Source organism: Anomalospiza imberbis, chromosome 1 (genome assembly GCF_031753505.1).
Source record: "Anomalospiza imberbis isolate Cuckoo-Finch-1a 21T00152 chromosome 1, ASM3175350v1, whole genome shotgun sequence".
In the NCBI taxonomy this organism is placed as follows: domain Eukaryota; kingdom Metazoa; phylum Chordata; class Aves; order Passeriformes; family Viduidae; genus Anomalospiza; species Anomalospiza imberbis.
The window spans coordinates 110,441,046-110,463,938 of NC_089681.1; the positions used below are offsets into that span (position 1 = coordinate 110,441,046).

Here is a 22,893-nt window from a genome sequence, read left to right on the forward strand (position 1 = left end):
AGAGTACTGCTTTTTTTCAACAGTACTCACATTTCTGCAACAGACCTGAGTGTGCCAGAAGTCTGTTAGTGGAGAATACTGCATCTTTTTGTTAATCCACTAGAGAGCTCCAAGCTTCTCCTTCTGCTATAAAATACCCATTTAAATTTGCCTTAGTAGCATAAATAGTTCTTTATAATATAGAATAAGTAGATTGTGCTGAACAAAGTATGTTTGTGCAATGCAGTACTCTGTGTGGTTAGAGAAGAAACCTTCCCTTGGAGTTGAGCTATTTTCTCTAGTTTTACTGAAAAATGTTACCATTGCAAAGTTTTATCTAGAAGAAAATGTAGTTGCTGTTCTTACTTAGCAAATTCCTCTTCTAGTGATGCTGTTATTAAAAAAAAATGCTTGTAGATCTATATAGTTTACAGTTCCTGGGAAAATTGTGTGTAGTTTCATGTTTAGATTAAAGAAATCTGAAGGGAAACGTCTGTGAAAATCCTATTGTGTCAGAACTGAGGCTGGCATCATAAGGAAGCATAAGAAGATTTTATGTGGTAATTTGAAATTTCTGAGTAACTAAAAATGCAGATTTTTTTTGTTTCCTCTGGAAACCAACCCAAATGCATTGATGAGAATAAAGATTCATCTTGAAAACTTTGGGTTTGTTAGATGGAATTTCTTTCTCTCTACAATACCATTTTTATTTCAAATTGTATTGAAAACCTCCCAAAGTTTAGGAACTATTTGAATTATCTTGGCTATGAGAAGTATTAAATATCTTGAATCCCTTATAGGAGGTAGCAGCTCTGTTTCTGTCTGCAGAGGAGCAAGCAGGTTAAAACTAAGATTGTACTGAACCAGGATTCTTAATTGAAAGGGGGAAGGGGAGCAAGATCTCATGAAAGGGGATGATATTTTTCCTGTGGCTTTGTTCACAAATACAAAAGAGATTACCAACTATTTTGCTAGCAATATTTTTAGCTTATTTTTGAAAACACCACATTTTAATTGTTTAATTCTCTGGAATGTACATATTTGGGAATAAAAGCAGAACAGTTTTTAATGGAAGTTCCATTTGAAATCACCTAAATCTTCTGTCCAGTACTCAGTTTTTAGGAAAGAAAACAATTGACTTTTCAAATGTAATTTGAAAAGCCTTGAGGTTTACTCCTTTGTCAGATACTAAATAACAGACTAATGTAAAGTAGATGCTTCTTCAGAGGTGACAGAAATCATCTCAGTCTTCTTGTCAGCATGGTGGGGAGGGAAGAAGTGGTTCACAGGTGCCTTTTCTTCTTATTTATTGAATTTCATATGGTTATGCATTAGGGCAGAATAATCTCAGCTAAAAGCATAATCAGATTGGACCAGGCAAATGAGAGTAATGAAAGTAAAATTTTTGGGACTGCTGGCTATTTAAATTTATGGCAAATTTTGAAGTGTTACATAAAGTGTTGAAGAAATTCTCATCTTTTATACACTTAATCTCTCTTTTTAGGCATAAAAGAAACCCCTGTTTAATTTGGTGAAACAAACTAATTTGAACAAAATTTTGGTTTTCAATATTCAACAGTGACTGTGGCTACAAAGTGAACTGTGAATTGCTATCAGGACTGCCACTGAATGACCAAAAAGTAAATCTCTTCAGTGGAACTACAGAGATGAAATCCTGGACAAATGGTATTGTATGCTGAGCCCTTCAGAATTTTTTTTTTTTTGGTGCTTTATTTGCCAATTAAATCTTAAGGACTATCTTCAGTTCCCTGAGATGTTGGCTGGAATTTTACTTTGCGTATATAAAAGCAAAACTGCAAGATCTCATATGGTAGGTTAGTGAGAGGTTTGGGGTTGGGTTTTTAGCAGAATTCTATTCTAGAAATAATTCTATCTGATATTTATGCATCTCAGATGCTTTAATGGTACAGCAGTGTTCTTTGTAGTCTGACACTTTGTGTTTGACATGTGTTATTAGCAAGTGACTTGTTTTCCTTTATTTGTGGTGAGAGAATGTGACTGCAGGTTTGGTTGGTTGATTGTTCTTAATAAGACTTGGTAAAGTGGTTTGCCCACCTTGCTGAAGGTCAGAACTTTGTTGTTTATGCCAGTTCAAATGTTTTTGAGGCATTCACTAGAGTGGATCAAATAGATTTAATAAGTAGTACTTCATGTTGACCCAGTATATTTCACACTTGGGACAGATGTCTGTGTCACCAGAGAAATCATAATGGAACTGCAGTCACTGCACATAACAAATCTGACATTTAGCCTTGCATAAATGCATGGTTTATTTGGCATACAAGATAGAGAAAAATAGGAATCAATTACTTGTGGATAGATACTGCAGTCTGTTTCTTTGTAACAGGTGCTTTGGAAATCAGTGTTTTAGAATTATTGATTAATATGGATATTTATAAACATGGATTTCTTGAATTAAGATCAGTGACTGGTTCTTGTTTAGTTTCAAATTATACTGTCAGTCTGAGCTTGTAGAACAATTTTATCATCATGTCATGTAACAGTATTTTCAGGTAGTGCAAGAAACACATGCTATAAAAAGCAATTTTTGAATATGTCTTCAGATTCCAGTTGTTTGAAGCTGTTCATGTCCTTGGCCTTCAAAGCATATGCACCTTTTGAAGAGTTCTTCAAAATCTTCCTTCTTAAAGTTATTTGAAAGTTGCCAAAGCAAGAGTTTCTGTGTAAGGACAGAGCAAAACAGCCTTTTATTCCCAGAACTGTGCAGACAGGATGGGCTATTTCGCTTTAGGGCCTGCTTCCCTACAAGTCTGACCTACAGTCAGCAAGGGAGAGTACAGACTCTCGAAAAGGCCTGGTTAAAAACTTCGTGCTTGGGGATGGCAAGAATCTGGAGGGAAGATGAAATTCCCAGTGGCATTTTTCTATTGCTAGTGGTTGGCTCTTTTCTCAGCCTTTTTCTTGTCACTAAATGTATCCAATCCTGAATTTATCAAGTGGCCTACCATCACTTCACAAGTTTTTGCAATGTGACAGTACATAAGATTTAATACTCATTGTTCTGCATTATGCTCTGTCCTTCCTATCCTGTGATAGCTCTATCTGTTAGGAAGACATGGAGATTAAGAACCATGTATCTAGTGCCAGTCTCTAGTAGAACATTAATTATTGGATGCTCTTTAGTAACTATAGTTTGCCAGAAGAGGCTAACCACCCTGTCTTTTGAACACTCTGAACTTTTGAACACTTTGAAGAGGCCAGATGGGAATCCTAGAAGGCAGGGCATTCAAAAACTCTCATTTGTCTTTAGATATGGAGTTGAAAATTTGAACTTTTATCTTCCATTAACATTATTCATTTTTCAAAGAAAGAAAACTATCATTCAATAATAATTAAAGTTCTAAAACCAAGTTTCATGGTTAAGAAACCAGTAACTTAGACTGGGCTTAAACTTTCTACTTGCATTGCTTAAAACATAGAATATGAAAGGTTTTCTATCAGTCTGGAAAAAATAGCTTAAATTTAGGGCTAGTGATGTTGGAATGCAAAGATTACATATAAAGAGGGTAGGTTTTGAAATTAAAACTTCTGGATATTTTTATTCCTTATCTCTGTAAGTTAGAGCAGGAATCTTGGATAAAGTAGTGAAGTTTTTAATTTAAATGTGCTTGCTCTTGAAGTTTGTGTAAAGTCTCACTTTTAGGATAATTAAGAAAACTGTAATTTAAATTACTGGCTTTAGACTGCATTAATCAAATTGTCATTAATCATTGCTGTGACTTGAAGGAACTATAAATATAAAGGAAAATAAGATAAATGAGAGTGGTTTCCCTATGATTCATTTTTATTATGTGATTTGTGCCCTCATCCCCATTTTTAGGTTACAAATCTTCAAGAAGAAGTACTTCACTGCCATCAAAGAATTGTGGAGATTTTGAGCCATGGAAGATGGAGAAAAATGCAAGAGTGAGTTGTTAAATCTTTGATTTCTCATCCTTTGGCACTAAATTTCTGATGGCTATTCAGACAGTTCCCCATGTATCAAGTCAAAAACTGTGAATCTGTATATGTTTTTACGCCTTTACAGATGTTACAACTGAGTAAGTATAATTTCCAAGAACAAGATCAGTGATGCAATTCACAGTGAAGTTTTCTTGATTTCTGTTTTCAGCTTAAGCAAAATCAAATAACGATTTTTGCTTTATTGGTGTTTGTAGAACTGAAAAGCAGACAAGGTTTCACATGTTTAAGACAGCCTGCTTTATCCATGATGCTGGGAACTGAAAAAGGGTTAAGGAAGTTGATGCCCCAGAATTCTCATATGATGACTCAGAGCTGTGCAGGAACTTGTCACCTTTCTCCATCCTCTCTACTCATTGTCCATCTCATTTAGCAGTTCTTGTATTATCCCTGTTTGTGGTCTTCAAGACAGGCTTCTGTTCTATTGGACAGTAACGTGACATGACAAGGGATTGATCTTTATGTCCTTTGAAATGCTGCAAGTACACTATAGAGATGAGGGTTGTTTCAAAGGCTTAATTATAGATCACATTTTCTACTTTTGTTTATAGTTTGTAGATACTTTGAAATTTTAAAAAAACAAAGACCATGTTTGCTTTCAAGAAATATTATTTGGCTTTTTCTGCTTGTTGTAATTTTATTTTATTCCAGGCTTGTCAGTCAGTCCAGCAGATCCTTGATGCACTTAACTTGCCCCGTAAATACTGCAGATATTACTTCATGACTTCACGTGGGTGTGAAAGAACAAAATGTTGGTTCTGTCATGTTCCAGGACAAGGGGATGAAAAGGTAAAACAATTTATTGAATTAAGGCAAAGATTCTAAATGTGAACACTTTTTAAAACCAAAACATCATCTCCTTTGTTCATTTATATATGGGAAGTAAATAATCAATCAGAGACTGATGGATGAAAAAATTGTTCAGGAATTCTTCCTCTCAAGGTCTTCTAAAGTTTTCTTTAAACATGGCACAATTTTGAACTAGTAGATGCTTTAACACACATCAACAATTAGGCCGTACAAATACGGAGTGGTAGAATGGGCAGATTCTGAGACATTTCTGTCCTGCGCATCAGAGACTTTAAGCAAACCTTTGCAAAGACTTGGTATGTACTGTTAAAGCCAAAACCCATCTATGGTATATTACCTTCTGCATGTTTTGTGGAACAATTGACATGTTTGTTTTAAGATGCTGTAATCTCCTTAAATAGAGCAACAATTCTCATAATATTTGCAAGCAAGAATAGTTTTCGAATGATGGGCAAAGTAAATATCTTTTCAGATCATTTAACAGAGGCATTTTGAGTTTAATGCTTCCAAGAAATGTGCAAGGCAGGCTAATGGTACTGACAAGTAATAAGATTTTTAAATTGGCTGTATGAAAGTTTTCTAAGTTACCTGGAAGCAAATAAAAATATCAAAGCAGGTAACCATTGACAAATGCCTAACTTGTCCTCATCGGGTCTTAAAAGATTTATTTCTTACCTACCATCTTACTGGTATGAGTGCAGTTTTTATCATTGATGTCAGTAAGTAAAAAATTTCAGAATCAAAATGTAAAAAAAAAACTTGCAGTTAACCTGTTAGACATAATTCCTAAAAAAATTAAAAAATTAACACCTAAAGCAGCTTGTCCATCTTCCTGATACCTTAAATATACTTTGTCAGAATTTTTAAAATACATCAGTGTATTGTCAGTGGTTTTATTTTTCTTAATGTTTTCTCTTTTCCTTTTTATATATATATATATCAAAAGAAGCTGCTTTATATTTGTGCTAATGCTTTCTAACCCCTTTGAAATGGGAGTTTATGATACGACATCTTAAAAATCCCCAAATAATTTGAGAGTAGTTTTGTATGAAACATTTTTCCTTTTTTCTCAAGTGTGGTATATCTTTGGCAGGCTGTAGTGAATATTTGTAATTTTCAGCTAGTTTATCTGAATTATTGTGGTTTGTAGTGCTTCATTATATTACAGGCACATTAAAGAATTCTTTGCCTAAAACTATGAAAAATCCATTTTACTGGATTTTATTTGTGGTGCAACACTCCAACAGACTTCAACTCTTCTACACACCAAACCTAGCCAAACTTTCCTGGTAGTCTAAAAGTATACCTGAGTTTTTTTTGTTTGTGTATACATTTATGTTTTTAGACCTGTCCATTTAAAAATTATAATAGGCCAAGCACCTCATGGTGGCACCAAAGTACATAAAAGAAAAACAGGTAAAGAAGCTATAAAGGCATCTAATCTTATGCAGGAGGAATCAATCTCTTCAGGAGAACTATTATGCAGACTTAGAGTCCACTTGCTTAGAGCTCAGTGTTCTCAGTGATAATAGTCACCAGAGTGTTTGAAGGGAAATAACTTTCCCCGTAATGATTTTTTTTCTTTTTCATTAAGTAACTGGTTGATGCTTTAAGGTATAACTTCCTATTATTTACCACTTTACTGTTGTAGTTGATCACACAACACAGCAGTGCTTGAATTCATAAAAACATTGTATGTTTTGAAAATCAGCATACTCTTGAGCTCAGTAAGTTATACAAGTTACCAATTTTTTGGGTTTTTTTAAAAAAGATGTCTCTCGTTTTCAAACAGTGAAATCTGTTTTTTATTAGGTAAAGTAAGCAAAAGACTGTTTCAAATACTTGCCAGAGTATTTAAAGGAAGGGTGGGTCTCAAAAATATGTATCAGTGATGGAGAAGAGGGTAAAGGAAGTGATGCTGGACTCTTCTCCGTGGTCCTCAGTGAAAGGGCAAGACACAGTGAGCTTAATACAGTAAACTGTTTTGCTCAAATGACACTTCAGACTGTCGCACAGGCAATCATTTCATGGTTAAGTAAGTGGTTTCAAAACATGTTGTTATGCAAGCTGTATTTCTCTTTGTGATTTTATGATTTTATTTTAGCTTTGTGAACCTTACTCATTTTTTTTTTACTCCTATCCATTGAAGAAGTTTTTACTTTCTGTGACTTCATACTCTCCTTTTCCTTGATGCTATGAACTTCCTAACTGGAAACAGAAAGGATATAAAATAGGAAGATTTCTTCCTTCATTAGTCTTCTCTTACAGCTTCAGGGCCTTGGATATATGTTTCTGTTGTGGTAGATTTTGGTTTTGTTTTTTAATGTGGCTTCCTAAAGAAATGTGATTCTACACTGTCCTTTTATTACTGTCTCTAAAGACCACTAAATGACCTTTGAATCTTTTGGTCAGTTTCAGCCACACTGAATAGGAATTGTGCATCTCAAAGCTTCCACAGCGTTCCTGGAAGAAGGATCCTGGTTTTGATCTCACTGAGATAAAGGCTGCAGTATGGGGGTTTCTCCCTTACTAGACAATAGAGTGGGCACTGACTGGGAGATGCTGAAGTATTTAGTGAATTCCTGTGCTTCTTCTTCTGAATAAGCACCTCTGTGTTATTAGTGGAGAGTTGGTTGGGTGTATAAAATACAGAGGACTTTATTATGGTTTTATTTAATTGTTGTGGTAAATGAGCCATGGAATCAACTGATAGATGACAGAATAGTGTGGTTTATACTGGATTTTGAAAATAGGAATGATCTCTTTCATGTATCTTCATTCAAAATCTATTACAGATAACTCAAAATTTAAAGATTCTCACATTTTTACATAGTCTGTGGGTGCAGTTACACCTTTCAAAATTGGAACAACTAAATCAACTGAAGCCTTCTAGAAGGTGTAAATTAATAACACATTTAGTTTCTTTTATTAATGTAATACAGCATGTCCCATGATTGAATACTACTACAACTGGCTGTCCAAGCAATTTCACTAATACTTGGAACAGTCAGAGCTCCAGATGCAATCTTGGCTTTTTTTGGGAGGCAGTCCAAAGAAGGGGAAAAACTAATTCCAAAAGGAAGCAAAGTAATTTCCATACTGTAAGCATGTGCTAAAGTTTATTCTGGAAATGCCCTCAGCCTCCCGAGAGTGTAGATTTGGATTAAGTGAGTTAACCTGTTCCCAAGTGACACTTCATGTATATTAATGATTAAAAATTTGACATGATTTTCTGAAAGGTATATCTTGGAGTATAGCTCAACATTGCAATACTGCTTCCAAATAAAAACAATAAGCTTTATTTATACGTAGATGTATAATTTTTGTATTCTTTGGCTTGATGATCTGAACAGGTTAATGGCTTTAAAATAAAATGTCTTGGCCATAAACCAGTATCTTCTGCTTTGATGATAATTCATTTGCTGCATAATGAACTTCATGAATGAATCCTGTGTCACTTTGAAGTTGCCTGTAAAAATAAACCTGATTCAGTTAGGGCATTTTCGGTCTCTTGATGTTTAACTATTTCACAAAATAGTATTAAATATGACCAATTTACATTGTTGTGTAGAAAGACTGTGAATGTTTTAGAAGTGACAGAGAATTTCTAAAAGGGGATGGGGATTTTCCCTAACTTGGAATGCTAAGATATAATGTCAGTAGTTTTTATTTCATCATCTGCAGAGATGGAGCAAAATGCGTAAGTATCACAAAGCTGACAGCTTAAGATATTAAGATTGTTCCAATACTAAATAACATTAGAATATCTAGGTATGGATTTCTTTTTTTTTAGTCAATTCAGTCTGCAGTGAAATGGCTCATTAAATCAAGTTAGTTCTGAGCTTTTTGTTCTGTGTCCTATGAATGATTCTTTGGGACAGTTGGTGTTACCAGCTTCATTTCTGGATGATTTTTTGATTTCTTAGTGGGTACATTCATGGAATTTTTACTTAGCACGTTTCATTTTCACATTTTTGCTTCCCTTTCTTGATTTACAGTCTCCCAGATTTATACTAATTCTGAAATAACTGCATTTTCAAATTCTCTTTTTTTTTTTTGGTTTGTGGGGGTTTTTTTTGTTTGTTTTGTTTTTTGTTTGTTTGGGTTTTTTGTTTTTGTTTTTGTTTTTGTTTTTTTGTTTGCTATGAGTATATACATAAACATGCAAACATTTGTGGTTCCAGCAGCCTCTTTCCCGAGCATTGCATCTGCATTATTTTTCTGTTTGATTTGCTGGCCTTTTGACAGAACCTTTGCCTACATACCCCATTACCTTCTTATATCATTTATCAGTATGTATGGCTTGCATGGAAGCAATGTAAAGCTCATTATATAATAGAACTCATGCTTGGAGTAGTTCTTTTGTTTGGCATAAACTGAAGTTACATTTTATATTATATTTATATATATTTATATGCATTCTATTTTTTTTCTTTTTTTACAGATTTGCATGGCAATTCTTAGGACATACATTAGTATCAAAGAATCAGGCCTCCTGAAACGTGCAGGTATGGTATAGTAGTAGCTGTTGACGTATCTTTGTTACTTAGCTTATTTAAAGCAAAGTAAATAGGCTGTCAAAAGAGAAATGGTTGCCACTTCAGCAGTGAATAAAAAGTTCTTCAAATGAAAGAATACATTCAATCCCTGCATTTTAATGGTTCAGTTTCCCAGTAAGGCTAGAAATTTAGATACACACTTACCTCAAGAGGTTCTTAGAAATCTTATTTCCAAATATTTCCAAATAATCTTATTTCCAAATAAAAATCTTATTTCCAAATAAAATGACTGACTGTAATTAGACTTGGGACTAGAAATACGTAAAATAGGGCAGGGAGAAGGTTTAACAGAACCTGAATTTTATTAAGGTGCTTTTGAACACCCTGGCCAAATATCAAAAACCTGAGAATGGAAGCTCTTGAAATTAAGTGTTGCTACTGCACCCACCCCCAACAGCTTTCATTTAGTCCTTTCACCATATATGCAAACGATTATTATTAACACATTTTAGGGACTGCAGTTCATTCAGATCCATCTGAGCTTTTGAGTTCAGTCAGAAAGGGCTTTTGTTTTGTTATTACTCTGGACAGTGATTCCTTTTTTACTGGTCCTGAGCAGTCTTTAAGTTTTTGAAAGCTTCTTAGAGTGTAGCAGAATGAGAACAGGGAGTTCAGTTGCACCATGTGCTGCAGTGTTCCTGTGCTGAGCACACGAGTGTTTTAATGTGGATAGCACTGGATACCAGCAGGCCACAGTACGTGTTTGTCAAGGAAGAGTGGCACTGGGACAGATTATAACACCATCCACTGTAACACAGCACTTCCTAGAGTTTCCTGTCTGTAAAGGCCTTACTACCTGGATGCATGTACCAAATCTAACCTGGGTTTGTGCATTCTTGTGCTGCACCAAATCAGCTAAACTTTCTGGGAACCTACAGGGCCTACAGTGCTCATATTTTTACATATTCATAACATATTTCAGAATAGTCAGTCTGGTTCTGGTAAGGTTAACACTGTATTCAAACTGGATCCTTTCACCCATATTTCTCCTATCCCTGTTCCATAGTATCTTGGGCAATTAAGACACTGTGTCTAAAATGTAAGGAAATAACTTGTTTAAATAATCAATTAACCCCAAAGTGAATTTCAACTTAATTGCTTTTTCAGTTCAGATATTTGTGCAGTATTACAAAGAAGTTACTCCTGGTGTGGATTTTGCTTCTGAAGTGCTGAATGATCTTCTTGTTTCATTGCTCAACAACTGCTTGTTGCAGGAAGTATTTCAGATATTGAATGTAATTGTACAAATCAAGACACTGGTAGGTGACTTTGTAATATTTTTTAAATCTTAGTCTCATAATTTTAGTTTTTTGAGTACTATGTGATTTATAGAAATAGGTTTGTTTTTCTCTGGTACTCAAATCTTGGGTGAGGGGAGAAATTCAGAATATCCTATTATAAAATCTCTAAGCTTTCTAATTGAATAGAGTTGCAAAACTGATTGTGCTTTTTTTGTCTATATTAGCCAGCTGTAGATGTTCTCCTGAAAGTTTTTGAGCATATGGCTTCTTTGAATATAAGAAATGCTGTGCCTACATTAATCAGTACCTTCTGTAAGGTATGAGTTTCATTTGTACTACTGCTGCTTGTTGGAATTTCTGAAATACATCACCTGTTTGAAAACTCAAACATATCAATTTAAAAACCAGCACTGAAATAATATTAAAAGTCTTATTGTGAGTTGCTGAATTTGTAGTATCAATTTTCATTTATTCCTTTGTTTTTGACTGCGTTTTTCCCAGTGTTGTTTGTCACTTAGCTCTGAAGATGCATTAAGTCATCACACCTTTTAATATGCTTACTTTTCTTACCTTGTTTGATATTACAGCTCATTGATGCTGGGATGTTCCTTGAGTTAGAACATTTTGACTACATTATTAAGTTGCTTCGCCAATTGCACGTTTCCAGTTGGGAAATGAGTACTGTTTTGAACATAAAATCCAGGTATGTCTTTAAGGAGCTATTTCCTAATTATAACTGCCTAGCTCCTTCTTCAGCATTTATTTTTATAAATTTATGTAGAATCTTTAAAAGATGTGTTGGATGAAAAAACTATCATATCATGCCTAATTGCATTTTAAAGTGCTGTCAATCTCCTGTGTTTCAAAGAGCAAGCATTGTTAAATCAAAATGTAGATTCTGACCACACTTACTCGTTTTTTCCATATCAATCATCACTGTACAACTTGCTGTCAGCTGTGATAGAAGTTTGTATAGCCAGCCAAATTAGAAACATCGTTGTTTTATATATAGTTTATAATATTAATATATCATTTACCCACTTAAGCAAATGGTATTTCTGCAATAAACAACCCTTTTAGGATTAGTTATAATCAGAAGTAGTTTTGTAGTTCCCTTTACAGTGTGACTATGTAAACATTTGTGCCAGCACTACTAGGGAGGAGGATCATTTTTTGAGTACTGCTGGGATATGCTGGACAAAATGTCAAATCTGTTCAAAATCTGCTAATACTTCCCCATCTCTTGAACAACATTGTGATCCTTTTTCATTTTTGTATCGTCTGCATCATATACACACACAAGTTGAGAAACTAAATTTGTGATTCATAAACATACCTTTGATTCTTAGTGGAAACCAAATATGCAGAGTGAAAAGAGCTCTACTCAATTATTTGTTTAATACAAGCAAAAACTTCATTTGGCAAGATTTTAAATGCGCGTTTTCAGTGTGCAGTTGGTGTAATGTGAAGCAAATAGGATCAAAAATCACATCAGTTTAATGTTCATATGTGATAATTTGTTGTTCAATAGGATATGTTAAAATTCATGTATTCTTTTTTTTCATATGGAAGATTTAAGGAAAGATATTTTGAAAAGACATGGATTTTTGACTTCAACTTGGCAGTGGCTGAAATTCAGGTACAGTATGTGCATTCTTCACTACTTCCTTTAAACCTACATGAAATAGCAATTTCTAGACATATTTTAATTAGTGGGCTTTATTATCAAGTATAGTGAGTTTATGCAAAGCTGTGTTTGGGAAGGCTTAACATGCAGGAGAAAACTGTCTTTGGCCTTTCTGTAATGTCAGTATTTTTATTTACATACTTGTAGTTTTGTATCTTCGTTTTGCATCAAATTCAAAGATTTTGTAACTTTAAGCAATTATTTCCTCTACTTTACATTTGTTGTGCTTGTAACTGGTACATCATTCCTCACCAAAAATTTATTTAATACATTATTTAGCAAATAGAATTCATATCTGGTATAAAAACACACAATTGTAAAAGCAATTGACAACATTGAGTAGTATTTTAAAGAATAAGAAAATATTGTAAAGCATTTTTTATTTGGACACTTGTGCCTTTCATATTCAAGGTCAGATAACTCATTATGCACAATTATAATATAGTTTGCATATTATCACACATCCTGTGTAGATCCAGAGATTGAAATATAAAAAGGGAAAAAAAAGTACTGATTTTTTTACTCCTTTAACACCAAAGTCATCAAGTGATCTGGCAAGCAAACAACTAGTTCATATAGAAAATAACCATAAATTCAGTGTGCATCATGGGAAAAAATACTGAATAAATGCCAGTTCCTAAATAGAATGAATAAGTTATGAGTTTTCTCAACTGGGGTCATGACACAAAAAAAGGAATTTAATTTCTTGAGGGATAGAAGTAATTAGCAGTCCGTGCAAGTTTGGCAGCATGTAACTGCCATATGAACATGAAGGTTCTTGGCAGTAGCATTTCATCTGCATTTTTTTCTCCTTTAAGTCTATACCAGGTACATATCTCAAATTTCACTATATTTTCTGTTTGGTTTTCTGGAAGCAGCTTTGCTTGTATTTATCCTTTGCCTCCTTCACAGCATTGCAAGGAAAAAAAGGATTGGACCAAGCTGGGAGCTTTGTATCTTAATGCAAGAACTGGATGTGAACATTTTGAGGATCTTCAGAAATTGCTTTTATGTATTGCTGAAATTCTAACCAAAGATTCTGAGACAGACGGACCAGGAGTCCCTTTTTGTGATTTTGCTGATATAGGTAAAATTAAGATGCAAGAAGTGCTTTTTGTAGAGGTTTTAAAAGAGATAAAAATTAATTCATATAGTTTTCTGATTATTAGTTAATTTTATGTTACAATATTCTGAATCTTTTGAGGTGCAAATACAGTCAGCTGTAATGTTCAGTACAAGCAATTTTCCAGTAGAAATAAAATGCTTACACTTAAGGAAAATTCTGAAGGAGGAACAGTAAAGTTTTGTGAAATCAAAAAGAGAACCCAGAATTCATGATCTTTCAATAAAAATGGCCTGTGCTCAGGACAATGGCAAATATATTTATGTATTTTCATGTAAAGTGTCATATGAAGATGTTACATTATTATGTTAATAGCATAAATAAGCTTAATGCTGTAGGTATATATATACTTGTGTATTTTAAAACACATTGAAGAGGTTACATCATGTATGTAATTTGTACTTTTTTTTTTTTTTAGTAAGTTTGATTTTTAGAATTATTCTATTCCCCAAAGAGTCAGTGGTTCCTGCAAGGGCTGGGTGCTCAAGAACCCAATGTTTTAATAGTTCTGGCGGGTTTTCTTGCCTCTTTCCTCCCTATGCCACTTCACTTGCATATCTGTATCATTCTTCCTAACGAGTTTGCAGATTACTGAAGCTTGGTGCAGTGTCAGTGGAATATTTAATCATTTTGCAAAGGATTACTTAGATATTTTTCAACCTGTATTATCTACTAAAACATAATGAATATTTATTCCAGATATGTGACATATCCTTTCTGACCACAGACTTTCATATCATAAAAAAGCTTCCATTTGTGACACAGGGAGAAGATTCTGCTGGAGCTTGGAACTTAGTCTATCTTTCCTAGAGCAGTGATCTCCCAACTGATAGGCACCTCCATCAGTAAAAAATTTTTGAGCAGTGACCCATAATTTATTTAATTATATATTACATACATGTACTACTACACCAATATATTAAATTCTCTATAAACCATGCACAAAAACAGGAATTACAAATATGAGATAAATATTAAACAAATGCTGTATTTTAAAGGGTTTTACTTACTTTTATTTTCTAATAGTCAAAAAAATATTTCCTTCCCACTGCTGAATGAATTGTTGTACTCACACCCTACTTTGAGACCACTGCTCAAAAATTCTAACAGTGCTTCCAAAGAGGTTGTAATTATTCAGTTCTGAAATTACCAGAATTTCTTCGTGGTGCCAGAAAACGTAAAGCTTACTTTACAAATAATGATGTTACAAAATTATGCCATTACATATCCAAGCATTTTATGGATGACTTAGACTGCTATGAAATATTATATGAATAAACTATAGTTATTTACCCTACTTCTGATGTTAAGTCTTAGGAAGTTGCTACTTTCAATGGCAAATATTTCAGAAAATGTCTTTAGTATTTTCACAATTACTGTGTTTTTGAAATGTGTAATTTCTTTAAAACTGCATTTGCATGTTAAATAAATAAAAAAATAAGCCTTATTCTTTTTCTTTCCAGTAATGAAAAATTCACAGCATAATAAAGCAGACAGACTTTTCATTGGAAGGACTGGGATAAGCGTAATGTATTCGTATCACAAAGTACTGCAGTGGATAAAGGTATGCAGTACTACAGGAACCTGACTGGAAGAAAAAGAGAAAAAGAATTAGTAATTTCTCTTCTGGATATTAAATTCTGGTTTCTCTAGTGGAATGACTGGGTGTGCCACCTGCCTCCCTGCCATCTTAGTACTTCCCAACTGTCCAGCTGGATCAAAGCATTTTACTGTGCCTTTCTGAGCAGTAGTCTTCTGTGGAGGCTATCATAACTTGGTCTTACAACCTAGAAATTGATTGCTTATGTTCATTTTGTGATTTTTCTGAGCTGAGGTTGAATCTGAACTAAGAGACAGGTCTTCCTGAGATTCTGGGGTGAGGTGCTGATGGGATTATTTCCCAGAAACATCACTTTCTTCTGCCTGGCAATCATGTTGCATTCTGAGACCTCCCAACTGAAGTGATATTTAGAGAAGTTTGGGCAATTTCCTGCACTGGTGCTTCTGGATCTGACCTGAAATAGAATGGATAAGGCCAGGAAGACAGAAAAGCAGTATAGCACGTCTGCACTTTGTGAACTGCCTGTTCCCTAGAACTGCTGAAGTGCTTTTCTTCCACTGAATCTAAGTTCCATGATTCTTGCAAAACTCAGACATCACAAAGAAATACCTTTACAATCATATCTTTGCTGTCAAATATTACACAGGGCGAGGGCTAAGAGACTAGACTTTTGACTGGATGTTTTGCATTCCTTAGGCCTCAGGCAGTATTGGTCATAATTTCACTGCAGCAAGATCCATTTCAATGTTAAATTTGTCTTTTTCTTCCTGGAAGGAGCCAGTGCATACCAAACTCAATCTCTTATAAGAAAGCAACATGAAAAGTGATAGCATAAGAAGTAATAGAAGCCCCCAGTGATTTTAGATTGTGTTTTGGTCAATGATCCCATTCTGAACTTGAGCCTCATCCTTTCAGCTGATAATTATGATATTCCTCATCCCATACAAGATGATTTCTAGCATGCACTTTTATGAACAGAAGCAAATGCTCTCATCCCTTTTTGTCTCTTGAAGTTTTGGGTTGGCTTTTCTTTGCGAATTACCATCAGGGAACCATTTCTGGTTCTCATCAAGGAATTAAATTGTCTTTTGTATGATTGTCTCTAGGGGATGACCTTCAGGAATTCTGTTATGTAAAAAACCTGTGCACTGCTCAGTCTGTTTCCAGGGTCAAGCCACATCCCAGGAGATACTTGGTAGAGGTGCTTAGTCTAGAGACAGGATACCTGTTCTGATGGACCGTGAATTTTGCAGCATTGGCTTCATGAGTTAAATGGTCTTCAGCAGGTCCCTTTCAAGCTGCAGCACAGTGTGGTACTGTTTAAGAGTAAAGGGAAGTAGAGAGTGTCTTTGCATTAGCACTTGAGTAATACTGCACTAGAACTCTAGGCATTTTTGTTCCACAAAACTTAGCAGTTAGAACAGTTAAGATATTCCTGACCACAGAAGAGAGAATCTGGATTCTTGGCGTTGAGGAGTGGTAGTGCTCACATGCCCACTGAATTGTTTAGTTTGGCTTGGGTTTTGGCTGTCTTCTTCAGCATATAATGTTTGTGTGCCTTCAGACATTTTAGCTGTTTTCCAATCCATCTTAAGGGAGAGCCTTATCTTGGATTGCACAACCCCTGATATTTCAAGGAGATTCATCCTCATGTCCTAATTTCAGAGGTGCAAGCTGTGAAAAGCACATGTAGTGTTATTCTTGTACAACATGAGTTACTAAAAGTAGATGCTTCTTGCAATACTATTATTTCTTTCATGTCTAGAGCAAAAGATTTTCTTTGAGAGTGTTGTGTTAGGTATCAAACCTACTTCTCAAGAGATTACTTGATCAAGATCCTCAAACAGCTTTGTAGACAACCTGTGTTGACCATATTAGAGTGTGAATGAGGCTCTTCTCTGAATGATTTTTATCAGAGCTGGCAGATCCCAAATTTATCTCTGCTTCAGGAAGCTGTCATTCTTACCTCTCTCTACCTGTTTCACTCCGTTATATATATATATATATATATATATATATATATATATATATAGCAGATAAATCTCTGATCCTGGGGTGATGGGTTAGTATCTGCTTGGCCCATGTTTTTTTTGCCCGAAAGGTAGTCCAGAAAGTAAGGTAGTAATGAATTTGCTCTTCCTGCTTTGCTCAAATTAATTTTGGCTTTTGGACCTGCCCTGTGCTGTTTTATGAATATGTTGGACTGCCTGAAACTCTAAATGTGCTTTTCATATAATTTTTCCTTTAAGAACATCAAACCCCTTTACTGCAGAGCTTTGGTGGCTATTGGGGGTAAAATATGTATGCTGCTTGGTCCTGAAGAGAATTTTCTTTGTAAGATTTAAGGAAAGTTAATAAAACAGATGTACTTAAAAAAAAAAAAAAAACATGTAACAAACAGCCACAAAGTTGTTAAGATGAAGTTTCTGTAGAAAACCAGTCTAAATATCAATCTAGAATCCAGTGATAAAGTTGTTGGTTGTTACAGTGTTGGCCAGATAGGCCCAACTCCTTCCAGTTTATTGTCCTGCTGCTTACAATCATCAGTGTTTTTTTTTACTTAATCTGGAATAATAATTTCAGTTGAACAATTAGGTCTCTGCTGCAAAATGAAAATTCTCTGTGTGAGCTTTTAGAATTTGTAGATTGTGTAGTACTGAATGAAATCAAAATTAAAAATTAATATTAAACCAAAGTAAGCACATACAAATTAATTACAAAGTATATTAAAAATACTGTATTGAACATTACATAGTAGAAATAATGTTATGGGTAATAGTGTGTTGTGAACTCTTCAGCAATAGGTTGGTAGAGTTTTTTTGTCTAATAGTAAAAAAACCATAAACTCTTCATTTGAAATTTTACTGTACTTCACCCCGACTCAGTTTGGAACAGAAAACTGCATCAATACCTATAAATCTGTGTCATCAAATTAAAACTGTTTTATTTTATGTAAATATACTCTGTGTTTGCTGATACCATTGCTTTCTCTGACCTTCCTTCTTTCCCTCTCCCTTTTACACCAGGGAAGGAAGGTTTTGGATAAACTGCATGAGCTACAGATACATTTTACACTCTTGAAAGGACTTGTAGGTGCAGGAAGGTCAGCATCCAGATGTCAGATTGTTAATAAAGCTGCAGAAATCTTTCTTTATTCTGGAAATTTGGATGGAGCAACAAGGGTATTGAGAGGTAAGCCTGTCCTTAAATTTTGAATTAAATTTGAACAGTTCACTTCTATGACAGATTTCAGTTAAAAGTTAAAAGCTGGTCTGTGCTACTAAATACAGTCAGTTATACTGAGGCAACAAAGGAAAGGTGATCATCTTACTGGCTAATAGTCTTCTTTATATGTATAAGAAATATTACAACTAATTTTTTCAGATGTTTTCACAGTATTCTACTATCAACACCATTCTATCTAAAAATCTGCCATAATGAGGGAGGAGTGCAGCTTGGAAAACGATGCTATCCCATGCTAGGAGTGTAGTTTTCCTTTGAACAAGGGGACATTAATTGTCAAATTTCTGGCTTGGGTCGATGCAGTGTTCCTTTGCGTCTCACAGTATCCACATTTAATATAATTGCTTTAGAACAGTACTGTATTTCTGCAATTATTACATATGGCTTTTTGGAACTCTGATCTGCTGAAAAGAGAAATTCAGAAGTAAAAAGAGTAGAATGTATGCTGTAAAGTGATATTGAGGATGTAAATTTGCTGTTCAGTTTTACAACTATGCATAGATACATACATATCTATATATGCCACTGACAGTCCATTTTACTGCAGTGATATTTCACAAAAGGGGTGATTTACAATATAAAGGTTCAGAGAATCAGTCTAAGGACTATTGGTCATGAGGAACAAATTATTAATAAGTTGAGCTGCTCTTCCTGTGCATTTCTGAAGTTTGTGTCATGGCACAGTTTACAGTACATTCTTAGTGGCCCAAAGTCTCAACATCCACAAGTTCCAGTTCCTAGAAATAACTCTGCACTGTTGTCTGCCACAGAGTCAGAGTGGATCACTGATGCACCATTGTGGCCCTGTGATAAAATGGACATCCTTAATCGACATAATCTGTTATGTGCAATAGTGGACAAATACTTAAGGAAGAGTTTGTACAGGCAGGCATTTGAAGTTCTGCAGAATTTACCAGGTTTGCAGAAACATTCTGGTAAGTAAAGAAAAAGATACTGTGTAAAGAGCTAAAAATTTAACAGATGGTTCTGTGCTGTTCTTGTAGTGTTTTCTAGCTAAAATTTGTTGAAGAAGTAAGATGGGTTTATACACGCCTGTTTCTGGTTTCCAGAGAGTATAGTATCAGTTAAATATGTGTTGAGCTCTGCAGCTATTGCTGCACTTGTGCACACACACTTGGATGTGCACACACACCTGTCCTCTTCTGCTCAGTTATTACACAGGGCAACAGGAAAAACCCATTAAATTTTTAAGGATCTATACAGTCTGTACAGTGAGATAAAATAGGAATATTTTAATTTTATTTTACCTTAATTTCAGGTTAATGAGGTGGGGATATTTTCTTTATTTGAGCTAGATAACCTAAGCATCTCTTACAAACCATGTTAAGAACCGAGTTCTCTTTCAGGCTCAATTTATCTGACAAATTTTATATGAGTACTTCACAATAAGATACGTAGTTACTTAGGCTCCTCTGAGGAAACTTCAGCTGATTCCTGTGTGTAGGTCTCAGTCTGCTGCCACTTTTAGGTATGTTAGGAGAGATTGTTTGGAAGACCATCTACTTTAGAAAATACTGAAAGGATGTAGTTCTTCGAGTTATGAGGTAAATACAACAAGGCTGCTCAGTCCTGCCAAAAAAAGGTGACAGTTCAGAGTAAGAATAGAAGCAGAAAACCAAGGGGATTTTTATTGGTGGAAATCTTAAATTTGAGAGATCAGATGAAGATTGTGTTTATAGGTTTGGGCATGTGAATGTATTTTTATGTGATTCTACTGGTTTTGGTAGCAAATTGTTACTTGAACCTTAACACTTATCCTTCACAATGTCAATGAACTACTGTATGAAAAGACTTTTGATGAACAAAGCATTCATGTTATCCCAACCTTGTTCCATCTTGCTGATAGGGGCAAGAGTTCTGATTTAGATACTGAATGAGAAACAATTCTTCAACTAGATTTGCATTTTGATTAATTCAGTAGTTAATATTTTTAATTTCATTTCAGCTACTATAGATGCTTCTCAATTCAGCTGCCTTTTTAACAAGCTGATAAATGCCTGTTTTGAGAACAAGAACCTTGGGGTCTCATCTTCTGTGGTAGACTTCATGCTTTCCAAAAAAATTGCTATTGATTTTGTTTTACTTAGAGGATTAATCACAGCTTTGGGAAGAAGTTCTTTATGGTCCAAAGCTAGGACCTATTACAAAAGTAAGTTGTTTCTTAAACAATATCCTCCCCTTACATTCTTTAGATAATGTTCTCATAACATTTCAGTATGGGTAAAAAAAAAAAAAAAAAAAAAAAAAGTACTTTCTGTGTCACTTTCAGGAATTTACTTGTAACTAAAAATACTTATTAGGAAATGGTGAGTTGAAAATAAGAATCAGTGCATACTACCTGGCATGAAATAAATGTAATTGTGATAAAATTGATTTTTACATTCAGTTTCAGAATTTCAAGTATGTGAGCTCTGAAATGGTTGAAAAGTGCATCTTCTCATTTTCATCTGGGCAAATTAGATTTCCTCATACTTCTCTCTAGAAGCGTACCAGCATCTCTGTGGTGGTAAAATTATTAATATTTAAGATTTGAGAAGCCAATTATTTTATCCTAACTATAAGAAAATTCATTTCAACTAAAAGCTAATAGTCTGTGATGGTTTTCAACTCCCCATTTCGGAGCTAAGATAATACTGGGTGCACCACTCTGCATAGGGTCTCTCCATATGGTCACATTATTTACTGTTTGATTCTGTCTTAGAATTGTTGAGGTTAACAGACTGATTTAAGAGACAATCTTTTCTGGGATGGATACTTCATTTTGTCAACATTCGAATTAGTGTTTTTCCTCATCACTTTTTTTTTTCCCCTGAAATGCTGTATATGTTGGGTTGCTGGGATCACTTGACAGAAGAGAAGGGAACAAAGCAGGAGATGCTGTTCAAATGTTCTCTCACTTTGACCATGATTAACAGCTTCTATCTGACCTGCCTAAATTGTACTTGTGTTATCATAGACTTGCTGTCCCCAGTCTTCTGACAGAGATTTTTAATCATAACTGGTAAAACTCATTAAAAAAAAAAAATCCAATATTTTACAACTGTGAATATTACGTGCAAATGCAGTGTGCTGTGTTCTGCAGTCAGGCCATTTCATAGGTGAAATAGTAAAATCCATTAAGGCTTTGGGGTTGGCGTTTTTCCACATTTAGTCACACTGAAGAAGATAGATCTATGTTTAGTATTGGTAATCCTAATTCCTCATTTTCTGCATTTACTCTCAGATGCTTTATCACTGGGTTGCTACCCAGAGCTGCAGGGAAATGTATATCACAAACTCCTGAAGATTCCCTCTTACCTGTCTGAAGTTGAGATGCTGTTGGCCATTGAAATATTTCTTGTTTCAAATGCCAGTGATATTCAGAGTTCAAGGACTACTAGTCAGACTCTTCAAATAATACTGAAAAGGTTTGTTGTCAGATATGTACCTTTTTGGTTGTATTTATTCATGTGGTCATGTAAGTAATAGATCTTGTTTTTCTGATCCTTCCCAAAGAATACATCTCTTCCTTTTGTTCCTTGAATAAGTGAGAAGATTTTTATCTCTTGTTCCCATGTGTATGCTACTGTATATCTGTTTGTTTTCTTAAATAGTAAGTTCTGCTCTTGCAAAAAATGTAGACATGTCCCTTTGGTACAGCCTTGTTCCAAAAGTAATTGCATGCCAAAACTGAGTAAACCTTATGGATTCAAGCATGTACATGAATTCTTGCTATATCCAGTTCATTAAATGGTTTGCATTCCTTTACTGAATCTTCCAGCCCAGAGACTTTTTTTCATTAAAAGTGCTGTGACTATTGCAGAGCTACTTTGCACTGGTATTAACACTTACTACTTTTCATTACCATTAAAGATGTTAAAAATACACTTTCTGTAACTTTTTAATTCTTCAGAACAATAGTATAATCTGTTTTGAAATTAGCATAATATTTATCAGTGAAAAATAAAAGACATTATTTTAATGTTTTTGTAATTTTCCTGCCAGTATAAAGTGTTAGACAAGTGACACATGGGCCTGTATGGTATCTAATTTTATATTTGTTAAATTCCCTTACAGATCTGGAGATACAGTTCAGAATAATAGTGCCTATCACGAGGCAGTGGAGAGGCTGATCCAGACGGCTCATTTATCTGATCCAAAGCTTTTCCTTAAGCGTTTGACAATGAATGTTAATATGGAAGAAGTTTACAGCCTGGAGCATTCATCTTCTCTAAAATGGCTTCAGGAGAATATGAAATGGGCTGAGAAGGTCTGGCTGTTCCAGTAGTTACTAAATAGTTTCCACTGTGTTCAGACTGTGCCTTACTGATTTACAGCAAGGTTTCAAACTCAAGTTGTGGTTTTAAATACTGTATTGATGATAATGCAGATAGTAGCACAGAAAGAGCAATTTTTCCCCTATCACACTGACTTATATAGATGTTTGCAATGGCATCACCAGATAATGAGGAAGCTGCAGCCTCAGAACCTACATTCTCCATTCTTAAAAAGAATTAGCACGTGGCTTGTTTCTCCCAACAGGTAATCATATAAGTGTAGTATAAGCATAGATAAAAGTGTAGGTAAGTGCATCTACTGTTCTTGAGTGAGACATTTTCCACATTCATTCATAGTCTGTAGAAGTAATACCTAATTCCTTTTGTCTGCCTCACAGTAATTTGTGAGGT

At 34.7% G+C, this 22,893-nt stretch overlaps 1 protein-coding gene across 2 annotated transcripts in view; it reads left to right on the forward strand.

The window, feature by feature from the left end:
* Positions 1 to 22,596, forward strand: part of TOPAZ1 (testis and ovary specific TOPAZ 1) — a 36,483-nt gene extending 13,887 nt beyond the window's left edge. The window contains exons 6-20 of one of the 2 annotated variants that reach the window (XM_068205882.1): positions 1,559 to 1,665; positions 3,842 to 3,927; positions 4,633 to 4,770; positions 9,236 to 9,299; positions 10,458 to 10,609; positions 10,816 to 10,908; positions 11,179 to 11,294; positions 12,164 to 12,230; positions 13,191 to 13,365; positions 14,865 to 14,965; positions 17,989 to 18,154; positions 18,976 to 19,140; positions 20,172 to 20,375; positions 21,450 to 21,633; positions 22,283 to 22,596. In XM_068205882.1, coding sequence (XP_068061983.1) covers positions 1,559 to 1,665; positions 3,842 to 3,927; positions 4,633 to 4,770; positions 9,236 to 9,299; positions 10,458 to 10,609; positions 10,816 to 10,908; positions 11,179 to 11,294; positions 12,164 to 12,230; positions 13,191 to 13,365; positions 14,865 to 14,965; positions 17,989 to 18,154; positions 18,976 to 19,140; positions 20,172 to 20,375; positions 21,450 to 21,633; positions 22,283 to 22,493 — 2,029 coding nt within the window. In that variant the 3' untranslated portion in view covers positions 22,494 to 22,596. The other variant, XM_068205891.1, reaches the window with a different exon arrangement.
* The last annotated feature ends 297 nt before the right edge of the window (positions 22,597 to 22,893 follow it).